The sequence below is a fragment of the Heliangelus exortis genome, chromosome Z, assembly GCF_036169615.1.
Source record: "Heliangelus exortis chromosome Z, bHelExo1.hap1, whole genome shotgun sequence".
NCBI lineage: Eukaryota > Metazoa > Chordata > Aves > Apodiformes > Trochilidae > Heliangelus > Heliangelus exortis.
Genome location: NC_092454.1, coordinates 12470085 through 12493289, shown reverse-complemented (window position 1 = coordinate 12493289; position 23205 = coordinate 12470085). Strand labels below are relative to the sequence as shown.

Sequence of the window (23205 nt, the reverse complement as noted above, 5' to 3'; positions counted from 1 at the left end):
ACCTGGTAAACACGGCATTGGTGTGGAACCTTTAGCATTTTTTAATTAAGTGAAGCAAAACAAACAATAGTGTTTCTTGAATATCTCAACAGACATTGCAAGTGATTGTGGTAGAGTTTTTAGAGAGCTGTTACCGTGTATTCTGAGGTGGTGCCTTCAGGTTATCGACTTCTGGAAATGCAGGAAGTGCACATCTGGACTACCCTAGGGACTCTGATTTGATGGAAGCATTCCACTGTAAGCAGACCCAGACAACTCTGGGCTGAGGGACTCTGTGATCAGTGCCCTGTGTGGCAGGTCTCGTGATCTAGCTAGAAAGTTTAAAACCCTGATTTTGCATTAGTGTAGCATTGACTAGTACAGTGGGAAAAGAATACTTCCAGCCTGATGAAAGTTTGTGCTCAAAAGCTGAGCAGTGCCTGTCCAATGTTGTTACCAGGCAAAGAATAAATTAGCATGTTGCTAATTGTTTATGAGTGTTTAGGTGTCTAATTAGGAGCAAAGTTACAGCTTTTCCCTGCACAATGTATTTTTTTCAGATTGGTTTTTTTTTTTCCCTTGCAGGTACAAGATTTCTTTGCTCAAACCATCTACAAAGGCATAGGCTTTATCTTGTGAAGTGTCCATTCGAACAGATGGCCAAGGATTTCTTTCACTGCAGTATATGATTAGGAATGAGGATGGACAGATCTGTTTTGTGGAATATTATTGTTGCCCTGATGAGGATGTTACTGAAGCAGAACTGTAGCTGTATGTTTTGGTATCTGTTACCGTATTTATGGATAATTCAAGGACTTTTTTTTTTTTTTAATATAAAACGGAACAAAAGCTGTAAAGATTCACAGATTTTTTTTCTTTTTTTTTAATATTTTAAATTCTGGTAATTCAAAGACTGCTTTTTTATTCCCCTGCAAATATTTCTTAGCTGTGACTCAAAAAAACAAAGCTGAAAAAACAAGAGGGGGAGCTGATGTCCTACAGCCACTGATTCCGTTACGGATGTTGAAGCTCCTGTAAGATGTTGCTGGTTTTTACAGTATTTGCCAAGGAATTTGTGTTTGTGTTTTTTGGATTTTTTTTTTTTTTTTTTTTTTTTTTTTTTTTGTGTATGTGTATGTGTGTCTTTGGCTCGTTCTAAGCAATCACTCCAGGGAACATCTGAGCATCAGCTGTGTGTTGGCTAGTTGGCTTTCAATGACTTAAAAATAAAAGATGGCCTAAAAATTGACGTTTTCAAACTGATTTCTTGATAGCAGCAGGTGGTTTTAGGCTGGCAAATGCCAGCAGGTTTTGCTGGTGAAGCTGCTAAGCTTCTCCTCATCTTGGTTAATCTGTAATATAATTGAGTTCCTTGGAATTTCATCTGATACCAGTTTACCCTTTTGTCTGCAGTGATGTTGTTGAACTGGTGAATTTAGGTAGAAGCCAGGATTTACTTACTCATCGCTCGTAACTCCTCTGGCAACATAACTCTTCTGTAGCTAGTGATTTTTCTCATTGATCCACTGCTGACTAAGTGGATCATAGCTCTACCTATTCATCGCTTATTAGCTCTCTCGTGTGTCTGATTCAACGTGAAGTTCTGGCTTCCCTGCATAGTTCAGCATTCTGAGCAGCTTATCCCTTTTCTCGAGTCCAAGTTTGGCTCAAAAGCACTTGGCTCAAACCTTTCCTATTGTCTTCTGTGTTTCAGGACCTTCATCTTCCACAGAGCTGTTAGCTACTACATGCTTTCATTCCGAGTATTTTTTCCTTATTTGCTTTCTTTCCACTGGGATATGGCTTAGAAATGTAAGGAAGAAGAATAGCGAGAGCCTTGCAGCTGCAGCTGTTGGTTTTTTGTTATTAATTATATGAATGCTTTTACATGGTATGTTCAATATTGGCATAACTGTTTTCATTTCTGTTCTTCTTGTGACAAAATCTGCAAGGAAGAGAAGGGTTCCCTCTCTCTGTGGGAACCATGTGCAGCTCATTCAGGTCACCCATGTCAAAGTTACACACATCTTACAGCTTGGTTGGACTAGGAGAGTTTTGCATGGAAGAGAAATTGCCTCAATTTCTAGCTAGTTTTCAAAATTCAATTTCTTACTGATAATTGAGATTTTACAAATCTTACCCCCCAAAAATCCACCCGAACTGCATCAAAGGAAAAAACCACCACCCAAACTAAAGCCATTCCGCAACTGAGGACTTCATTTGAAGGTGATAGTTGAGATTAGCAGAGTGATAACCCCCTATGGATAGTAAGTGTATTAGATCAGTCACTGAGCTGCGAAATTCTATGGGCATCTGTGACTATTCTTTCAGAAATAAAAAATTGCTCCCCGAGCGATTTTAATTATCGTAAAGTGGTGGTTCCTACCATATACCAAGAAGTGACTTGCTGTATGTAAAATAGTCCTCCCGGAAAATACTGATTCTAAACTCCTCTGCGATTAGTCATGTTTCTTCACAGAAAGGAGATCTGAACGGATACATTTTCCTTGACCATGTAGCTGAAGGGCTACTATTTAAAGTATTTAAAGTTTTTTATCCTGAAGTGGACAGGACTGGCTGTTACTGAGCACATCTTTTATTTAAAAGCTTAAGAAAAAAGCAAGAAAACAAAAAACAACAACAAACAAAACACACAAGGCAATAACTACGGAAAGCAGAAGAATATTAACGTACAATGCTTAGGGGCTAAGAAAAGGAATTAGGTAAGAGTGACTTTACAGAACGAGAATGAGTATAAAAGTGGTTGCAGGAGAACAAGAACAATTCTCTGTGTACCATGTGGCCTGATGTGCACTGAAAGGGACTCAACTGAATATTGATTTTTTGGAAAGACATGACTATACTCTTGGAATGATAAGGCTAAAAAAGGAAACCCATGAAAAACACAAAGAGCTAAAAAACCACAAAAAACAAACCGTCAAAATAAAACAAAAAACCCCACCAAACGAAACCAAACCAAACCACACCATACCAAGCCAAAAAGCTCTGCAGGAAAACAATGAAAGAATTGATCACCGAAGCTGAACAAGCCGCATTCTGAAAGCACGGATCTTCCTGGGCAGCGTGGTTGGGTTTAAACGAGGAATTCCAGACTGAAAAAGGAGAGATTAATCCTATCATTAGTTTCCTTAAGGAGACGACTTCAGCTGTCTGGTCCGCACCTCACAGTCGATAGGAGATAACCTTAAACCTTTTCTGGGGAAATGGCCTGCAGCTCACAAGTAGACTGGGGAAGGTTTCTGGCAGTTGTGAATAGGGGATTGATCCAGTGGAACATTAGTGGCAGAGCAGGTCTCCCACCATCCTCCAAGTAAGCTGACAACAATTTTGCTAATGGCGATGTCAGCTGGATAGGAGTGGCACTGAAGTCAGCTCTTGCTTTCGATCTGGGATTGATGCTTTGTCTCCAAATAGCAAGCTGAAGGTTTTGTGAAGTTTTTGCTGGTGGAGTCTCCATCCCTGAAGCTGTTCAACAAAGGGGCAGCTGTGGTGCTTGGGGTGGTAGTGGTTCAGGTAGTGTAGGACTGACACTCGGACTCAGTGACCTTGAAGGTCCTTTCCAGCCATGATGGTTCTATGATTCCATGTGCCAGCACCCACCTGGACACACCCTGCTTGATTGCCAGGTCACAAGGGGACCCTTTGTGACATCACCCGTGACACCCTGGGTCCCGAGGTCCCTTCCGAGTGCAAAGGAGGTCCTGGCTCAGTGTCCGGGAGGACAAGCGTGGGATCAGACTCGAGCACAGTTCTGTAGAGGAGAACTGAGCAATGTCTGCACCCGAGAGAAGCCAAGTGGACCAAGAAGGTTCTTCTGGTCGCCAGGAGAGTACTCAGCCAGGGGCTGGGGCCGGGGCTGGGGCTGAGTCTGGGGCTGAAGCGTGGCCTGTGCGGATGCAGCAGGGGAATACGTGGAGGAACATGACAGCCCCTTGTGGTCTGTCTACTGGGAGCCTTGACCCAGACCCTGAGGGCTCTGGTTCTTTGCAGGCTGCCCAGGAGCCTCCATCCCCTGGAGATCCATGGCCGGGCCATGAAGAGCCCACCCCAGACCTCTCCCTGCCCCCACACAGCCCCCTTGGTCCCACGGGCTCTCCCCACAGGCAGTGCAGCCTTGAGGCCAGCAGCACTGCCACCCCCATACCCACCCCCCAGGGCCTCTCCTCCTCCCCCAGGAGTGAGGAGAGAGCCAGCCCCTTATCCCACCCCCATGGCCTCTCTTCCTTCCCCAAGGAACAGAGACCCCCGAGCCAGCCCCAGCTGGCCAAGGCGGGAGAAGAAGGAGGAAGCCATCCCCCCACCACAAGCGAGCTGTACAAGGCCCAGCTGCTGGAGACAGGTGAGTGAGGGGCCTTTGGCTGCTTTGCTGTGCTCCTGCATGGCAGTGCTTGCTGGGCACATCCCTGGCCTGATCCGTGGCAGTCCCCTCTTTGGGTGCCCTGGCCCAGGGCTGGCTCTCTCCTTGGGAGCTGGCACACGGCTGGGGGCCGGCTGGGGCTCTTCAGCCTCTCCTGCCAGCACCTTCAGCTCACCCTTCTCTCTTGCCTGCTTAGATTCTGAGTCTGCGTCCAGCACATATTTGACTTGGTCATCCGCTGAGGAGGAGGAGGATGAGCTGCTCTTGCTGGACACCGTGGAGGAGACAGGAGAGGTACCTACCCACAGAGACTGCCACCTGACCTACTTGTGCCTGCTCCAGCTGCCCCCATGCTCAAAGATCCCTTTCCCGGACAGCTGACGTCTGGGCAAAGCTGGGGAAAAAGACACACACACACAAAAAAAACCAACAAACAAACAAACAAAAACCCAAAAGAGACCAGAGTGTCTTTGGGGGTAGGAGGGATCAATAAAGGAGCCCCATAACCTTCTCTTCTCCTTGCAGGATGACCTGAGTGATATGGAGAAGCAGCTGAGGGATTTGGGACCCCACTCTTGCTCCTACACCCTCAGTGAGCAACTCCTGCAGGAGCAACTCTTTCAGGTCTGGCATTTCCAGAGCAGGTCACAGCTTCCCCAGTGCAACCCCCTCCGGAGGTTTCTGCACCCCAAGGGGTACAGAAGTCACTTTTGGCGGGCGGCACAGAAAGGAGCAGAGGCTTCAGTGGGAAGGGGCTCTGGTCACCTCCCTGGTCATAGCAGATTGGTGTGAGCCCTGAGGCTGGGAGGGACCCCAGGGACATGAAGGCCGAGTCAGGCTTGGCTGCTGTTCCCAGGAGGCCCTGGAAAAGGATCCAAGGCCTGCCAGGTGCTAAGCTAAGCTGCCACCTCTGGGAAAGTCACCAGAGCCCAGGGCAGAGCATTGGCTTTTCTTCTTGCAGGACCTGGTGCTCTTCATTGACTCGCCCAGAGCTCTCCTTGTCAGGGAGATGCAGTCAGGCATGAGACCTTCCTTTCGCAGGGTAAGGAGACCCAGGGCCAGACAAGTTCCTCTGCCCCCCTCCCCCATTCTCACTCTCCTGGATACTCTGTGGCTATCCCGAGTCCCAGTCCTCATGCCAGCACCTCCATGCCATGCCTGCCCCCTCCCTCCCAAATCCCAGCGTCTTGGGCGTCTGCAGCCAGGTCAAGGCAGCAGAGAGGGATATGGGCAGGGCAGCAGTTGCAGTGGCAGCTGAGGAGATGGTTGCACTCCAGTGGCAGCACCATAGTCACCCGTGTCCCCTCCAGGCACATGAGGTCCTGAGGTGCATCCACAGCACCGTGGAGCACGTCTGCAGCGAGCCAGCCCGGCACAGCCTGCGGTCGCTGCTTCGGGTGCTGGCCGAGAGGTTCCCCGAGGACATAGTCAGGAGCCTGCTGAGGATCAGTCCCCACTGTGACAGGTACGAGCCCCTACAGCCCTGGGGACTTGCTCCGTAGCCCAGGAACAGCACGGTGGCCGAGGCAGCCCTGCTAACAGAGCACTCTGGCTTGCAGTGCTGCCGTGGCTATGTGGGAGGCGATGCTGTCCCCACTCAGCAAAGAGCAGAGTATCTTCGAGGGGATGCTCCGCGTGATCCAGGGCTCCGCACCAGAGGAGCACGTCTCAGCTGTGAGTGACCAGAGCAGGGCTTGCTCACCCTTCAGGGCTTTTCCCCAGGAAAGCAGACACAGCCCCTCCTGCCTGCCCCAAACAACCCCATCCTCCAGGACTTGGGGACACAACGTCTCAGGGCCAGCAGGGCCCTGCCCTCCACCAGCCCAGCCCCATCTGTGCCAGCCCCATGGGGCTGCCCCATGCTGCTGGGGCCCCCGAGCACAAAGAGGAGCCCTGCAGCATTCCGGGCAGCACTCCGCTCCCGCGCTGCCTGCACCCCCTGCCCTGCACTGCAGCTGGAAACCTGGGGCGGGGGTCGGATTTGGGTGCCAGAGGGAGGGTCACCGTGCTGTGCTGGCCCAGGGGGGGCCACCCTGAATCAGCAGGGGAGCCCTCAGAGCAACAGCAGCGTCTGTGCACTGAGAGCCGTCCCTGTGCCGTTTCTGCAGGCATCCCGGGTCCTGCGCAGGCTCAGCCAGTCTCCCCACTGTCAGCAGAGCCTGAAATTGTACTACTATCCAGATTTCCTGATGGCCCTGCTCGACCGCCTGGCACGGGCTGCACAGACCCTGCTAGACGATCAACGCAGCCCTTTGGGGTGCGCCATCCCCTTGCCCTGCCATTCCCCTGGGCCCCGGCCGGGGCCCCTGCTCTGTATGTAACTGGACCTTGCTCTGCACACAGGGAGGCAGTGGAGGCCATTAAAGATCTGCTGTGTCTTGCTGGCTGTAGAGAGAATGTCCAGCAGATGCAGGAGGAGGGCGTCTGGGACATGATGCTCCAAGGAGAGACCCTGGAGGCAGCAGTCAGTTTGCTGGCCAGGTGAGAACCCCTCTCAAGCCTCAGAAGCCTCATGCCCAGGGGCAGAGAGGTCCCCAGGCACCCAGGCCCCGGGCTGCAGCTGCAGTGCTGGCCAGGGAGCGATCCGAGTGGCGAGGGGTGCTCCGTGCCTGGGGAGAGACCAGGGCGCTCTCAGCAAGTGGTGTTTGCGGCTGCGGGCAAAGACATGGCCTGGCCTGGCCTGGCCTGGCCTGGGCTATCCTGACTGGGCTGGGCAGGGCAATCCCAGCCAGGTTTTGCCTGCCCTGCTCACTGCCAGCACTGCTTTTCTTTCCCTTACCAGAGAGATGTGCAGGAGCTCAGGTTTTGTGCGGCTCTACCTCTTCCTGCACATGAAATTCACCCTAAACTCCGGGAGGGAACAGGAGAACACTTTTGCCATGGCTTTTTATGTTGAGGTAAGCAGTGCCTCTGCGAGATGCTTCTGCAGCCGTCCCTCTGGCACAGGCGGCTGCCGGCTGGGATGGGATGACAGTCCCCAGAGCTGGGACGGAGGGCTCGGCTCTCAGTCCCTCTGCCCTCCAGCCCTTCCTGCTGGGGCAGCGCTCAGCCACCCCTGCAGTGAGCCAGCCCTGCGTGTCCACAGGCAGGGCTTCCCCCTGGATGGGCTGTGTCAGTCCCCAGGCCCTGAGCTGGCAGTGGGAGCCAGGAGCTGCACAGTACCGTCGGGGTCCTGCAGCTCTGCCCGTCTTTCACTGTTGTCCTTTCAGCTGCTGGGCTGCGAAGACATGGCAAAGCAGTCGAGTGATCTGCAGCTCCTCCGGTCTTACCTGGACTGTGGCAGTGACAGGATGCTTCTGCTGGTGGTCAGGGGCTTGGTGGCAGTTGCACAGGACCCGGAGATGGTGAGCAAGGCCTAGTCAGGTGGAGATGCCTTGGCAGCCTGGGGCTGGGGCAGGTGGTTTGGGCCTGGCTGAGAGGAAGGAGGTGGCTGTCAGCAGAGGGGTGGCTGAACAGGGGCCACAGAGCCTTTGCTGTCCTGCCCTCCCTGGCTCTCCCTGGCTCTCCCTCAGCCCCCGAGGCAGGAGGCAGGAGGCAGGAGGGGCGGCAGAGACGCCCGCAGCACCTGCCGGGAAGCCGGGCAGGAGGCCGATGCTCGGCACACAGAGCGTTTCTGCCAGGCTGCTGCTCCACTGCTCCACCATCACAGAAGTTCTCTGCTTCACACAGGCAGCAGAAATGCGGGACAGGGTTATGCTGGACTGCATCCTGGGGAGACTGGAGCACAACTCTGAAGAGCTCAGGGTGGAGGCCCTGCTCCTCCTCAGGAAGCTAACAGCTCACCCCACCGGGGATGAGGAGGCCATCCACATCACAGTGATGCTGGCGGAGAAGCTCCCTCTCCTCTTTGATGATGTAAGGCTGATGTGGGAACCTGAGCCTGCAGAGGGGCAGAGGGCAAGGAGAGGGAGAGGCTGTTGCTGCAGCCACCCTGTCGTCCTTCCTTCCTTCCTTTCTTCCTTCCTTCTAGGAGTCCAGCCAGGTGCGGGAGCTCTCCATTAAGCTCTTTGGAGAAACAATGGGGACTCTGGTGAGCGGAAAGGAGAGGTGGATGCAGATAATAATCCAGGGGAACCTGGTCTCCCTCTTGCTAAGGATGAACGATAAGAGCGAGAGTGTGGCCCAGGTACAGACTTCAGAGCTGACCACCTACTTTGCCCTTCCCTCTGCCCAAGCCCTCCCTGGCAGCAGCTCAGCAGCTCTTGCCCGTCTCTCTTGTGCTGGCTGGCAGAGTGCTGTACCTGAGGTGGTGGCTGTCCCCTGAGCTTGCCTCGGGCACTGAACCCCCTTCAGGCTCTGTCCCCAGCTGCCTCTTCCCATAAGTAGCTGGGGACAGCTTGCAGCCTTGCCCAGAGGAGGCGGGGCATGAGAGGTCTCCTGCTCTGAGCTGTGGTGTCAGCTCCCACGGTGTGCTGCTTTGCAGGCCTCTGCCGAAGCCCTCCTCATCTGTGCAAAGATCCTGGGGTGGAGAAAGCTCAAGAGGGAGGTCAAAAGGAAGCGGACAATGAGGATTGCAGAGATCCTGGTGAGGACAACCCCCAGGTACCAGGTGCCAGGTGCCAGGTGCCAGGGCCTGGGCTGGACAAGGGATCCCCCATGTGCCCAGGGTGTGGTCGTGCAGGTGTTCCTCGCTGGCCCTGCTCCAGAGCGGAACACACAGCCTGGAGCTCCGTGCCCCCTTTCCCTTCCCATTTTCCCCTTTCCACTTTCCCCTTCCCCTCCCCCTCCCTCAGGCACGCAGCCCCCAGGGGTTCTTCTTGAGGCCCCTCTTGCCCCCAGACCCTGGGTGCTGCAGGAGCCCCCGGCCCACCTGGGCCCTGCCAGCAGCACGCAGCGTACCGGTTCCCCCCGGCCCCCCTGCCTGTGGCTCTGGCTGCAGCCCTGTCTGGCAGAAAGGAATGGCCTGGAGGGGAAGGGGTGGGATGGGCTGAGGGACTGCTCTGGCACACGGGGAAGGGCCTGAGCCAGCCCCGTGACCTTGGGCTCTCCCCAGGTGGAGCGGGACAGGGATGTGAAGTACCACGTGCATGCCTGCCTGCCGTACCTGAGGGACGCTCAGTGCGACGTGAGATTGGCGGCCATCAAGTTCATGGGTGAGCCACAGCCCCCGGGGACCCTCTCCTGGCAGCCCCGGGCTGGGGGCTGTGCTGCCACAGTGCTGGGGAGAGGGAGGTCTGACGGGAGCTCTGTGCACAGGGGCTGCTGCACGGCACCTGAGTAAGGACTCAGACATGGAGGAGCTGCAGGAAATGTGCGATGGTGAGGAGGGTCAGAGCTGGGCTGGCCGGGGCTGGTGGGGGCAGGGGACAGAGGCTGGGCAGGGGGCTGCCGGGGACGAACCTGTCAGGGGCACTTAGGGCATGCATAGGGTACATTTTGGCTGGACATTAGGAAGGAGTTCTTCACTGCGAGCGTGGTGAGACCCTGGCCCAGGCTGCCCAGAGAAGCTGTGGCTGCTCCACCCCTGGCAGTGTTGAAGGCTGGAGCTTGGAGCAGCCTGGGCTGGTGGGAGGTGTCCCTGTCCCTGGCAGGGCTTGGGATGGGGTGATCCTTAAGGTCCCTTCCAGCCCAGCGCAGTCTGGGATTGCTGAGCAGCAGCTTCCAGCTGCTCCCTTGGTGCCTGCCACCTGCTCCTCCTGGCCAGGGAAGGAGAGAGATGGGGCTGGCACAGGACAGGCTGTGCAGACAGTGAGGTGTCACCACTGCTCTCTTTCTTCCTGTCGCAGCCCTCCAGAGCTTGGAGAATGACCCTGAGCCCAGAGTCCGTTCCTTGGCAGCTGAGACCTTGCAGAACCTGGAAACTGAGCAGGACCAGCAACGATCACGATGGTCCCTGCGATCTCTGTTCTGCTGTTTCTGCTGAGATGACTCAGGGACAAAGCTCCTGGTGCCATCTTCCTGACGGTACCTCCACTGACGCCACGCTGTGGCTGCTGCCCCCCACACCTCCCATGCGCACCTCCGGGCTTGACTGCCTCCCGCTCCAAACCAGTGCCCTCCAAACCCTCCTGCCCACACCCAGGACTCCCCTCAGACCGCTCTCCATTAAACCTTCCCAGCAGGGGACAGCAGCAGCGGGGGACTGAAGGTGCCAGTGATGAAGGTGGAGCTGGGAAGATGTCATTGGGAACTCCACCCTGACCCTCTTGCTCCACAGACGGAGGCCGTGGCTGCTCCGGGAAGCACCCGGCAGGTAAAAGAGGAGCTCATCAACTCCCCGGGCTGCCAGCGTGGCTGCTGCCATTGCCCACGCTGGTTCTGGGGGCGGGAGGTGCTAGGAGGCTCAGAGGAGAAGGGGTCAGGGTTTAAGGCAGCAAAGCTCCAGTTAACCCCAGCGCTGCTTTGTTGTTTTCAGGGCTTTGTTTGGCAGCTGCCAGGATGAGCAGGAGGTTGGGAACGTTTCACCTTCAACTTGTATCACTGAGCACGCCAGCACTGGGACAGTCCTGCTCACAGCTGACCATGTGGAACCCTTGCTGATGGCAGCAGCCTGGGCTGGTGGGAGGTGTCCCTGTCCCTGTCCAGCTCAGTTTCATGGGCATCGTGAGCCAGTGCTGCAAGTGCCTCAAAACCAACCTCTTGGTGGCTGGTTGCTCTGGCATCCAGAGACTGCCAACAGTTCCAGCTGTCCCCACCTGCTGGAAGCAGCTCATGCCTTCCTCTTCCATCACTTCCAGGAGGTCACCCGGGTGTCTCTGGAGTTGTTGAGGCTCTCCTCCAGCAGCAGCTGAGCCAGAGTTGCTTTCCTTTTCTCATCAGAGAGGAGGAAACGGCAGTTCTGGCAGAGCTACCAAGAGGTCACAAAGTCCCCCAAATAAAATGTGGCGTTTGGAAGGCACGGCACGTGTGGGGTCTGTTCTCTGCTGAGCTACCAACTTCCTTCCAGCTGAGCGTCTGTTAAATCAGGAATGGAAGTTCTGGGGCCGTGGGATCAGCTCTGTGAGATGGGGCGGGGGGCACTGGGAGGTACTGGAAGTTAGTGAGGGACACTGGGAGCTGCTGGGGGCAGTGCTGGGAACTAGGAGAGGGCACTGGAAAGCATCTGGGGGCACAAGGAGGAGCCGGTGAGCACTAGAATGAGCAGGGGAGAAGTCGCTGGTTTTGGGGTCTCCCCACAGACAAACGGGGACGTCTTGGGGATGAGTGGAGAGGGGATGATGGGAGAGGAACGTCCTGGGAGTAGGGAGGCTCTGCAAAGGAACCTGGATCGATGGGTCGTGGCCAATTTTATGAGATTTAACACGACCAAGTCCCCTTGGTCCTGTGAGCAGAAAGATGCAGCAGTCCAGAATTTCAACTGTTCTTCAGAAATCACACAACCCGCTGGCCCAAACCAAATGTCATAAGCAAGAGAGACATCACCTGCTGTTGCAGAGCACCTTTAGCAGATACAGACTTCTGCCCAAGTAAGGACATTGTGTCCTCACCTGGAGTATTGCATCCGTCTCTGGAGCCCTCACTCAGCACAGGAAGGACATGGACCTGATGGGAGGAGGACACAAAAATGGTCGTGGGGTTGAACACCTCTCCTGTGAAGAGAGGCTGTGGGAGCTGGGCTTGTGGAGCCTGGAGAAGAGAAGGCTCCGGGGAGACCTCCTAGTGACCTTTGAGTTCGCCTGCAGGGGCTACGGGAAGGCTGGAGAGGGACCGTTTGCAAGGGCCTGGAGTGATAGGACGAACGAGGGGCAATGGTTTTAGAGAAGAGCAGATTAAGATTGGATGTGAAGAAGGAGTTCTTCACCATAAGGGTGGTGATAAAATGGAACAGGAGGTGGCTGGGGCCTCGACCCTGGAGAGATTCAAGGTGAGGCTCGATGAGGCTCTGAGCAACCTGATCCAGTTGGGGATGTCCCTGCTTACAGGGACCTGTAGAGGTTAGATGACCTGTAGAGGTTCCTTCCAACCCAAATTATTCTGTGACTCTGCGGAAATGATCTGTGCCTCATATGCCAGTAAAACAGGAAGGTTGTTAATAAAATTATCCTGCAGTCAGAGGGGCTACGAGAAGCATTTGCTGAACCAGATATGACCAGTGAAGGTCTGCAGATTGCCATGACTCCAGAAAAACCCTACTTCAGGTACTGGAGATTGCTTTCAATTCAGATGTTCATGCTTGGCTTCCATTGGCAGGACTGGAAGTTTTCAAGGTGAAGAGAGAGGAGCTGTTTTCAGTGATGGCTTTAGTTAAAGAAGGGAGCGTGGCAAATCACAATATGTCATGGGATTAATATATGGAATGTTAATGGATGTAATGAATACCTTGACGACCTGGTAAACACGGCATTGGTGTGGAACCTTTAGCATTTTTTAATTAAGTGAAGCAAAACAAACAATAGTGTTTCTTGAATATCTCAACAGACATTGCAAGTGATTGTGGTAGAGTTTTTAGAGAGCTGTTACCGTGTATTCTGAGGTGGTGCCTTCAGGTTATCGACTTCTGGAAATGCAGGAAGTGCACATCTGGACTACCCTAGGGACTCTGATTTGATGGAAGCATTCCACTGTAAGCAGACCCAGACAACTCTGGGCTGAGGGACTCTGTGATCAGTGCCCTGTGTGGCAGGTCTCGTGATCTAGCTAGAAAGTTTAAAACCCTGATTTTGCATTAGTGTAGCATTGACTAGTACAGTGGGAAAAGAATACTTCCAGCCTGATGAAAGTTTGTGCTCAAAAGCTGAGCAGTGCCTGTCCAATGTTGTTACCAGGCAAAGAATAAATTAGCATGTTGCTAATTGTTTATGAGTGTTTAGGTGTCTAATTAGGAGCAAAGTTACAGCTTTTCCCTGCACAATGTATTTTTTTCAGATTGGTTTTTTTTTTTTTCCCTTGCAGGTACAAGATTTCTTTGCTCAAACCATCTACAAAGGCATAGGCTTTATCTTGTGAAGTGTCCATTCGAACAGATGGCCAAGGATTTCTTTCACTGCAGTATATGATTAGGAATGAGGATGGACAGATCTGTTTTGTGGAATATTATTGTTGCCCTGATGAGGATGTTACTGAAGCAGAACTGTAGCTGTATGTTTTGGTATCTGTTACCGTATTTATGGATAATTCAAGGACTTTTTTTTTTTTTTATATAAAACGGAACAAAAGCTGTAAAGATTCACAGATTTTTTTTCTTTTTTTTTTAATATTTTAAATTCTGGTAATTCAAAGACTGCTTTTTTATTCCCCTGCAAATATTTCTTAGCTGTGACTCAAAAAAACAAAGCTGAAAAAACAAGAGGGGGAGCTGATGTCCTACAGCCACTGATTCCGTTACGGATGTTGAAGCTCCTGTAAGATGTTGCTGGTTTTTACAGTATTTGCCAAGGAATTTGTGTTTGTGTTTCTTGGATTTTTTTTTTTTTTTTTTTTTTTTTTTTTTTGTGTGTGTGTGTGTGTATGTGTGTCTTTGGCTCGTTCTAAGCAATCACTCCAGGGAACATCTGAGCATCAGCTGTGTGTTGGCTAGTTGGCTTTCAATGACTTAAAAATAAAAGATGGCCTAAAAATTGACGTTTTCAAACTGATTTCTTGATAGCAGCAGGTGGTTTTAGGCTGGCAAATGCCAGCAGGTTTTGCTGGTGAAGCTGCTAAGCTTCTCCTCATCTTGGTTAATCTGTAATATAATTGAGTTCCTTGGAATTTCATCTGATACCAGTTTACCCTTTTGTCTGCAGTGATGTTGTTGAACTGGTGAATTTAGGTAGAAGCCAGGATTTACTTACTCATCGCTCGTAACTCCTCTGGCAACATAACTCTTCTGTAGCTAGTGATTTTTCTCATTGATCCACTGCTGACTAAGTGGATCATAGCTCTACCTATTCATCGCTTATTAGCTCTCTCGTGTGTCTGATTCAACGTGAAGTTCTGGCTTCCCTGCATAGTTCAGCATTCTGAGCAGCTTATCCCTTTTCTCGAGTCCAAGTTTGGCTCAAAAGCACTTGGCTCAAACCTTTCCTATTGTCTTCTGTGTTTCAGGACCTTCATCTTCCACAGAGCTGTTAGCTACTACATGCTTTCATTCCGAGTATTTTTTCCTTATTTGCTTTCTTTCCACTGGGATATGGCTTAGAAATGTAAGGAAGAAGAATAGCGAGAGCCTTGCAGCTGCAGCTGTTGGTTTTTTGTTATTAATTATATGAATGCTTTTACATGGTATGTTCAATATTGGCATAACTGTTTTCATTTCTGTTCTTCTTGTGACAAAATCTGCAAGGAAGAGAAGGGTTCCCTCTCTCTGTGGGAACCATGTGCAGCTCATTCAGGTCACCCATGTCAAAGTTACACACATCTTACAGCTTGGTTGGACTAGGAGAGTTTTGCATGGAAGAGAAATTGCCTCAATTTCTAGCTAGTTTTCAAAATTCAATTTCTTACTGATAATTGAGATTTTACAAATCTTACCCCCCAAAAATCCACCCGAACTGCATCAAAGGAAAAAACCACCACCCAAACTAAAGCCATTCCGCAACTGAGGACTTCATTTGAAGGTGAAAGTTGAGATTAGCAGAGTGATAACCCCCTATGGATAGTAAGTGTATTAGATCAGTCACTGAGCTGCGAAATTCTATGGGCATCTGTGACTATTCTTTCAGAAATAAAAAATTGCTCCCCGAGCGATTTTAATTATCGTAAAGTGGTGGTTCCTACCATATACCAAGAAGTGACTTGCTGTATGTAAAATAGTCCTCCCGGAAAATACTGATTCTAAACTCCTCTGCGATTAGTCATGTTTCTTCACAGAAAGGAGATCTGAACGGATACATTTTCCTTGACCATGTAGCTGAAGGGCTACTATTTAAAGTATTTAAAGTTTTTTATCCTGAAGTGGACAGGACTGGCTGTTACTGAGCACATCTTTTATTTAAAAGCTTAAGAAAAAAGCAAGAAAACAAAAAACAACAACAAACAAAACACACAAGGCAATAACTACGGAAAGCAGAAGAATATTAACGTACAATGCTTAGGGGCTAAGAAAAGGAATTAGGTAAGAGTGACTTTACAGAACGAGAATGAGTATAAAAGTGGTTGCAGGAGAACAAGAACAATTCTCTGTGTACCATGTGGCCTGATGTGCACTGAAAGGGACTCAACTGAATATTGATTTTTTGGAAAGACATGACTATACTCTTGGAATGATAAGGCTAAAAAAGGAAACCCATGAAAAACACAAAGAGCTAAAAAACCACAAAAAACAAACCGTCAAAATAAAACAAAAAACCCCACCAAACGAAACCAAACCAAACCACACCACACCAAGCCAAAAAGCTCTGCAGGAAAACAATGAAAGAATTGATCACCGAAGCTGAACAAGCCGCATTCTGAAAGCACGGATCTTCCTGGGCAGCGTGGTTGGGTTTAAACGAGGAATTCCAGACTGAAAAAGGAGAGATTAATCCTATCATTAGTTTCCTTAAGGAGACGACTTCAGCTGTCTGGTCCGCACCTCACAGTCGATAGGAGATAACCTTAAACCTTTTCTGGGGAAATGGCCTGCAGCTCACAAGTAGACTGGGGAAGGTTTCTGGCAGTTGTGAATAGGGGATTGATCCAGTGGAACATTAGTGGCAGAGCAGGTCTCCCACCATCCTCCAAGTAAGCTGACAACAATTTTGCTAATGGCGATGTCAGCTGGATAGGAGTGGCACTGAAGTCAGCTCTCGCTTTCGATCTGGGATTGATGCTTTGTCTCCAAATAGCAAGCTGAAGGTTTTGTGAAGTTTTTGCTGGTGGAGTCTCCATCCCTGAAGCTGTTCAACAAAGGGGCAGCTGTGGTGCTTGGGGTGGTAGTGGTTCAGGTAGTGTAGGACTGACACTCGGACTCAGTGACCTTGAAGGTCCTTTCCAGCCATGATGGTTCTATGATTCCATGTGCCAGCACCCACCTGGACACACCCTGCTTGATTGCCAGGTCACAAGGGGACCCTTTGTGACATCACCCGTGACACCCTGGGTCCCGAGGTCCCTTCCGAGTGCAAAGGAGGTCCTGGCTCAGTGTCCGGGAGGACAAGCGTGGGATCAGACTCGAGCACAGTTCTGTAGAGGAGAACTGAGCAATGTCTGCACCCGAGAGAAGCCAAGTGGACCAAGAAGGTTCTTCTGGTCGCCAGGAGAGTACTCAGCCAGGGGCTGGGGCCGGGGCTGGGGCTGAGTCTGGGGCTGAAGCGTGGCCTGTGCGGATGCAGCAGGGGAATACGTGGAGGAACATGACAGCCCCTTGTGGTCTGTCTACTGGGAGCCTTGACCCAGACCCTGAGGGCTCTGGTTCTTTGCAGGCTGCCCAGGAGCCTCCATCCCCTGGAGATCCATGGCCGGGCCATGAAGAGCCCACCCCAGACCTCTCCCTGCCCCCACACAGCCCCCTTGGTCCCACGGGCTCTCCCCACAGGCAGTGCAGCCTTGAGGCCAGCAGCACTGCCACCCCCATACCCACCCCCCAGGGCCTCTCCTCCTCCCCCCGGAGTGAGGAGAGAGCCAGCCCCTTATCCCACCCCCATGGCCTCTCTTCCTTCGCCAAGGAACAGAGACCCCCGAGCCAGCCCCAGCTGGCCAAGGCGGGAGAAGAAGGAGGAAGCCATCCCCCCACCACAAGCGAGCTGTACAAGGCCCAGCTGCTGGAGACAGGTGAGTGAGGGGCCTTTGGCTGCTTTGCTGTGCTCCTGCATGGCAGTGCTTGCTGGGCACATCCCTGGCCTGATCCGTGGCAGTCCCCTCTTTGGGTGCCCTGGCCCAGGGCTGGCTCTCTCCTTGGGAGCTGGCACACGGCTGGGGGCCGGCTGGGGCTCTTCAGCCTCTCCTGCCAGCACCTTCAGCTCACCCTTCTCTCTTGCCTGCTTAGATTCTGAGTCTGCGTCCAGCACATATTTGACTTGGTCATCCGCTGAGGAGGAGGAGGATGAGCTGCTCTTGCTGGACACCGTGGAGGAGACAGGAGAGGTACCTACCCACAGAGACTGCCACCTGACCTACTTGTGCCTGCTCCAGCTGCCCCCATGCTCAAAGATCCCTTTCCCGGACAGCTGACGTCTGGGCAAAGCTGGGGAAAAAGACACACACACACAAAAAAAACCAACAAACAAACAAACAAAAACCCAAAAGAGACCAGAGTGTCTTTGGGGGTAGGAGGGATCAATAAAGGAGCCCCATAACCTTCTCTTCTCCTTGCAGGATGACCTGAGTGATATGGAGAAGCAGCTGAGGGATTTGGGACCCCACTCTTGCTCCTACACCCTCAGTGAGCAACTCCTGCAGGAGCAACTCTTTCAGGTCTGGCATTTCCAGAGCAGGTCACAGCTTCCCCAGTGCAACCCCCTCCGGAGGTTTCTGCACCCCAAGGGGTACAGAAGTCACTTTTGGCGGGCGGCACAGAAAGGAGCAGAGGCTTCAGTGGGAAGGGGCTCTGGTCACCTCCCTGGTCATAGCAGATTGGTGTGAGCCCTGAGGCTGGGAGGGACCCCAGGGACATGAAGGCCGAGTCAGGCTTGGCTGCTGTTCCCAGGAGGCCCTGGAAAAGGATCCAAGGCCTGCCAGGTGCTAAGCTAAGCTGCCACCTCTGGGAAAGTCACCAGAGCCCAGGGCAGAGCATTGGCTTTTCTTCTTGCAGGACCTGGTGCTCTTCATTGACTCGCCCAGAGCTCTCCTTGTCAGGGAGATGCAGTCAGGCATGAGACCTTCCTTTCGCAGGGTAAGGAGACCCAGGGCCAGACAAGTTCCTCTGCCCCCCTCCCCCATTCTCACTCTCCTGGATACTCTGTGGCTATCCCGAGTCCCAGTCCTCATGCCAGCACCTCCATGCCATGCCTGCCCCCTCCCTCCCAAATCCCAGCGTCTTGGGCGTCTGCAGCCAGGTCAAGGCAGCAGAGAGGGATATGGGCAGGGCAGCAGTTGCAGTGGCAGCTGAGGAGATGGTTGCACTCCAGTGGCAGCACCATAGTCACCCGTGTCCCCTCCAGGCACATGAGGTCCTGAGGTGCATCCACAGCACCGTGGAGCACGTCTGCAGCGAGCCAGCCCGGCACAGCCTGCGGTCGCTGCTTCGGGTGCTGGCCGAGAGGTTCCCCGAGGACACAGTCAGGAGCCTGCTGAGGATCAGTCCCCACTGTGACAGGTACGAGCCCCTACAGCCCTGGGGACTTGCTCCGTAGCCCAGGAACAGCACGGTGGCCGAGGCAGCCCTGCTAACAGAGCACTCTGGCTTGCAGTGCTGCCGTGGCTATGTGGGAGGCGATGCTGTCCCCACTCAGCAAAGAGCAGAGTATCTTCGAGGGGCTGCTCCGCGTGATCCAGGGCTCCGCACCAGAGGAGCACGTCTCAGCTGTGAGTGACCAGAGCAGGGCTTGCTCACCCTTCAGGGCTTTTCCCCAGGAAAGCAGACACAGCCCCTCCTGCCTGCCCCAAACAACCCCATCCTCCAGGACTTGGGGACACAACGTCTCAGGGCCAGCAGGGCCCTGCCCTCCACCAGCCCAGCCCCATCTGTGCCAGCCCCATGGGGCTGCCCCATGCTGCTGGGGCCCCCGAGCACAAAGAGGAGCCCTGCAGCATTCCGGGCAGCACTCCGCTCCCGCGCTGCCTGCACCCCCTGCCCTGCACTGCAGCTGGAAACCTGGGGCGGGGGTCGGATTTGGGTGCCAGAGGGAGGGTCACCGTGCTGTGCTGGCCCAGGGGGGGCCACCCTGAATCAGCAGGGGAGCCCTCAGAGCAACAGCAGCGTCTGTGCACTGAGAGCCGTCCCTGTGCCGTTTCTGCAGGCATCCCGGGTCCTGCGCAGGCTCAGCCAGTCTCCCCACTGTCAGCAGAGCCTGAAATTGTACTACTATCCAGATTTCCTGATGGCCCTGCTCGACCGCCTGGCACGGGCTGCACAGACCCTGCTAGACGATCAACGCAGCCCTTTGGGGTGCGCCATCCCCTTGCCCTGCCATTCCCCTGGGCCCCGGCCGGGGCCCCTGCTCTGTATGTAACTGGACCTTGCTCTGCACACAGGGAGGCAGTGGAGGCCATTAAAGATCTGCTGTGTCTTGCTGGCTGTAGAGAGAATGTCCAGCAGATGCAGGAGGAGGGCGTCTGGGACATGATGCTCCAAGGAGAGACCCTGGAGGCAGCAGTCAGTTTGCTGGCCAGGTGAGAACCCCTCTCAAGCCTCAGAAGCCTCATGCCCAGGGGCAGAGAGGTCCCCAGGCACCCAGGCCCCGGGCTGCAGCTGCAGTGCTGGCCAGGGAGCGATCCGAGTGGCGAGGGGTGCTCCGTGCCTGGGGAGAGACCAGGGCGCTCTCAGCAAGTGGTGTTTGCGGCTGCGGGCAAAGACATGGCCTGGGCTATCCTGACTGGGCTGGGCAGGGCAATCCCAGCCAGGTTTTGCCTGCCCTGCTCACTGCCAGCACTGCTTTTCTTTCCCTTACCAGAGAGATGTGCAGGAGCTCAGGTTTTGTGCGGCTCTACCTCTTCCTGCACATGAAATTCACCCTAAACTCCGGGAGGGAACAGGAGAACACTTTTGCCATGGCTTTTTATGTTGAGGTAAGCAGTGCCTCTGCGAGATGCTTCTGCAGCCGTCCCTCTGGCACAGGCGGCTGCCGGGTGGGATGGGATGACAGTCCCCAGAGCTGGGACGGAGGGCTCGGCTCTCAGTCCCTCTGCCCTCCAGCCCTTCCTGCTGGGGCAGCGCTCAGCCACCCCTGCAGTGAGCCAGCCCTGCGTGTCCACAGGCAGGGCTTCCCCCTGGATGGGCTGTGTCAGTCCCCAGGCCCTGAGCTGGCAGTGGGAGCCAGGAGCTGCACAGTACCGTCGGGGTCCTGCAGCTCTGCCCGTCTTTCACTGTTGTCCTTTCAGCTGCTGGGCTGCGAAGACATGGCAAAGCAGTCGAGTGATCTGCAGCTCCTCCGGTCTTACCTGGACTGTGGCAGTGACAGGATGCTTCTGCTGGTGGTCAGGGGCTTGGTGGCAGTTGCACAGGACCCGGAGATGGTGAGCAAGGCCTAGTCAGGTGGAGATGCCTTGGCAGCCTGGGGCTGGGGCAGGTGGTTTGGGCCTGGCTGAGAGGAAGGAGGTGGCTGTCAGCAGAGGGGTGGCTGAACAGGGGCCACAGAGCCTTTGCTGTCCTGCCCTCCCTGGCTCTCCCTGGCTCTCCCTCAGCCCCCGAGGCAGGAGGCAGGAGGCAGGAGGGGCGGCAGAGACGCCCGCAGCACCTGCCGGGAAGCCGGGCAGGAGGCCGATGCTCGGCACACAGAGCGTTTCTGCCAGGCTGCTGCTCCACTGCTCCACCATCACAGAAGTTCTCTGCTTCACACAGGCAGCAGAAATGCGGGACAGGGTTATGCTGGACTGCATCCTGGGGAGACTGGAGCACAACTCTGAAGAGCTCAGGGTGGAGGCCCTGCTCCTCCTCAGGAAGCTAACAGCTCACCCCACCGGGGATGAGGAGGCCATCCACATCACAGTGATGCTGGCGGAGAAGCTCCCTCTCCTCTTTGATGATGTAAGGCTGATGTGGGAACCTGAGCCTGCAGAGGGGCAGAGGGCAAGGAGAGGGAGAGGCTGTTGCTGCAGCCACCCTGTCGTCCTTCCTTCCTTCCTTTCTTCCTTCCTTCTAGGAGTCCAGCCAGGTGCGGGAGCTCTCCATTAAGCTCTTTGGAGAAACAATGGGGACTCTGGTGAGCGGAAAGGAGAGGTGGATGCAGATAATAATCCAGGGGAACCTGGTCTCCCTCTTGCTAAGGATGAACGATAAGAGCGAGAGTGTGGCCCAGGTACAGACTTCAGAGCTGACCACCTACTTTGCCCTTCCCTCTGCCCAAGCCCTCCCTGGCAGCAGCTCAGCAGCTCTTGCCCGTCTCTCTTGTGCTGGCTGGCAGAGTGCTGTACCTGAGGTGGTGGCTGTCCCCTGAGCTTGCCTCGGGCACTGAACCCCCTTCAGGCTCTGTCCCCAGCTGCCTCTTCCCATAAGTAGCTGGGGACAGCTTGCAGCCTTGCCCAGAGGAGGCGGGGCATGAGAGGTCTCCTCCTCTGAGCTGTGGTGTCAGCTCCCACGGTGTGCTGCTTTGCAGGCCTCTGCCGAAGCCCTCCTCATCTGTGCAAAGATCCTGGGGTGGAGAAAGCTCAAGAGGGAGGTCAAAAGGAAGCGGACAATGAGGATTGCAGAGATCCTGGTGAGGACAACCCCCAGGTACCAGGTGCCAGGTGCCAGGTGCCAGGGCCTGGGCTGGACAAGGGATCCCCCATGTGCCCAGGGTGTGGTCGTGCAGGTGTTCCTCGCTGGCCCTGCTCCAGAGCGGAACACACAGCCTGGAGCTCCGTGCCCCCTTTCCCTTCCCATTTTCCCCTTTCCACTTTCCCCTTCCCCTCCCCCTCCCTCAGGCACGCAGCCCCCAGGGGTTCTTCTTGAGGCCCCTCTTGCCCCCAGACCCTGGGTGCTGCAGGAGCCCCCGGCCCACCTGGGCCCTGCCAGCAGCACGCAGCGTACCGGTTCCCCCCGGCCCCCCTGCCTGTGGCTCTGGCTGCAGCCCTGTCTGGCAGAAAGGAATGGCCTGGAGGGGAAGGGGTGGGATGGGCTGAGGGACTGCTCTGGCACACGGGGAAGGGCCTGAGCCAGCCCCGTGACCTTGGGCTCTCCCCAGGTGGAGCGGGACAGGGATGTGAAGTACCACGTGCATGCCTGCCTGCCGTACCTGAGGGACGCTCAGTGCGACGTGAGATTGGCGGCCATCAAGTTCATGGGTGAGCCACAGCCCCCGGGGACCCTCTCCTGGCAGCCCCGGGCTGGGGGCTGTGCTGCCACAGTGCTGGGGAGAGGGAGGTCTGACGGGAGCTCTGTGCACAGGGGCTGCTGCACGGCACCTGAGTAAGGACTCAGACATGGAGGAGCTGCAGGAAATGTGCGATGGTGAGGAGGGTCAGAGCTGGGCTGGCCGGGGCTGGTGGGGGCAGGGGACAGAGGCTGGGCAGGGGGCTGCCGGGGACGAACCTGTCAGGGGCACTTAGGGCATGCATAGGGTACATTTTGGCTGGACATTAGGAAGGAGTTCTTCACTGCGAGCGTGGTGAGACCCTGGCCCAGGCTGCCCAGAGAAGCTGTGGCTGCTCCACCCCTGGCAGTGTTGAAGGCTGGAGCTTGGAGCAGCCTGGGCTGGTGGGAGGTGTCCCTGTCCCTGGCAGGGCTTGGGATGGGGTGATCCTTAAGGTCCCTTCCAGCCCAGCGCAGTCTGGGATTGCTGAGCAGCAGCTTCCAGCTGCTCCCTTGGTGCCACCTGCTCCTCCTGGCCAGGGAAGGAGAGAGATGGGGCTGGCACAGGACAGGCTGTGCAGACAGTGAGGTGTCACCACTGCTCTCTTTCTTCCTGTCGCAGCCCTCCAGAGCTTGGAGAATGACCCTGAGCCCAGAGTCCGTTCCTTGGCAGCTGAGACCTTGCAGAACCTGGAAACTGAGCAGGACCAGCAACGATCACGATGGTCCCTGCGATCTCTGTTCTGCTGTTTCTGCTGAGATAACTCAGGGACAAAGCTCCTGGTGCCATCTTCCTGACGGTACCTCCACTGACGCCACGCTGTGGCTGCTGCCCCCCACACCTCCCATGCGCACCTCCGGGCTTGACTGCCTCCCGCTCCAAACCAGTGCCCTCCAAACCCTCCTGCCCACACCCAGGACTCCCCTCAGACCGCTCTCCATTAAACCTTCCCAGCAGGGGACAGCAGCAGCGGGGGACTGAAGGTGCCAGTGATGAAGGTGGAGCTGGGAAGATGTCATTGGGAACTCCACCCTGCCCCTCTTGCTCCACAGACGGAGGCCGTGGTTGCTCCGGGAAGCACCCGGCAGGTAAAAGAGGAGCTCATCAACTCCCCGGGCTGCCAGCGTGGCTGCTGCC

General features: G+C 54.7%; 2 protein-coding genes and 1 long non-coding RNA gene across 5 annotated transcripts; all 3 read left to right on the top strand.

Moving 5' to 3' along the window:
- Nucleotides 1-5783: 5783 nt before the first annotated feature.
- LOC139789369 (uncharacterized) lies at nucleotides 5784-6593 on the top strand. The gene is made up of 3 exons (XR_011723154.1): nucleotides 5784-5822; nucleotides 5917-6031; nucleotides 6466-6593. It is a non-coding gene; the product is annotated as an uncharacterized lncRNA (long non-coding RNA).
- A 26-nt stretch (nucleotides 6594-6619) lies between these two features.
- Nucleotides 6620-10841, top strand: LOC139789352 (maestro heat-like repeat-containing protein family member 7). Of its 3 annotated transcripts, none has more exons than XM_071729923.1 (11): nucleotides 6620-6838; nucleotides 7140-7254; nucleotides 7567-7701; nucleotides 8027-8212; nucleotides 8328-8483; nucleotides 8781-8882; nucleotides 9351-9450; nucleotides 9554-9616; nucleotides 10084-10261; nucleotides 10420-10550; nucleotides 10713-10841. In XM_071729923.1, the coding sequence occupies exons 1-9, from the start codon at nucleotides 6765-6767 to the stop codon at nucleotides 10218-10220; spliced, it is 1068 nt and encodes a 355-aa protein (XP_071586024.1). In that variant the 5' UTR covers nucleotides 6620-6764; the 3' UTR covers nucleotides 10221-10261; nucleotides 10420-10550; nucleotides 10713-10841. The 3 variants fall into 3 exon arrangements, with proteins under 3 accessions (XP_071586024.1, XP_071586023.1, XP_071586025.1); XM_071729922.1 differs by having other exon boundaries at nucleotides 10417-10550; XM_071729924.1 differs by lacking the exon at nucleotides 9554-9616 and having other exon boundaries at nucleotides 10417-10550.
- Nucleotides 10842-16401: 5560 nt separating this feature from the next.
- Nucleotides 16402-22826, top strand: LOC139789804 (maestro heat-like repeat-containing protein family member 7). Its single transcript, XM_071730875.1, has 15 exons — nucleotides 16402-16969; nucleotides 17184-17281; nucleotides 17513-17611; nucleotides 17949-18029; nucleotides 18298-18452; nucleotides 18547-18661; nucleotides 19116-19468; nucleotides 19750-19864; nucleotides 20177-20311; nucleotides 20637-20822; nucleotides 20938-21093; nucleotides 21391-21492; nucleotides 21961-22060; nucleotides 22164-22226; nucleotides 22690-22826. Exons 1-15 carry the CDS (start codon nucleotides 16402-16404, stop codon nucleotides 22824-22826), a joined length of 2463 nt encoding a protein of 820 aa, XP_071586976.1.
- Nucleotides 22827-23205: the final 379 nt, after the last annotated feature.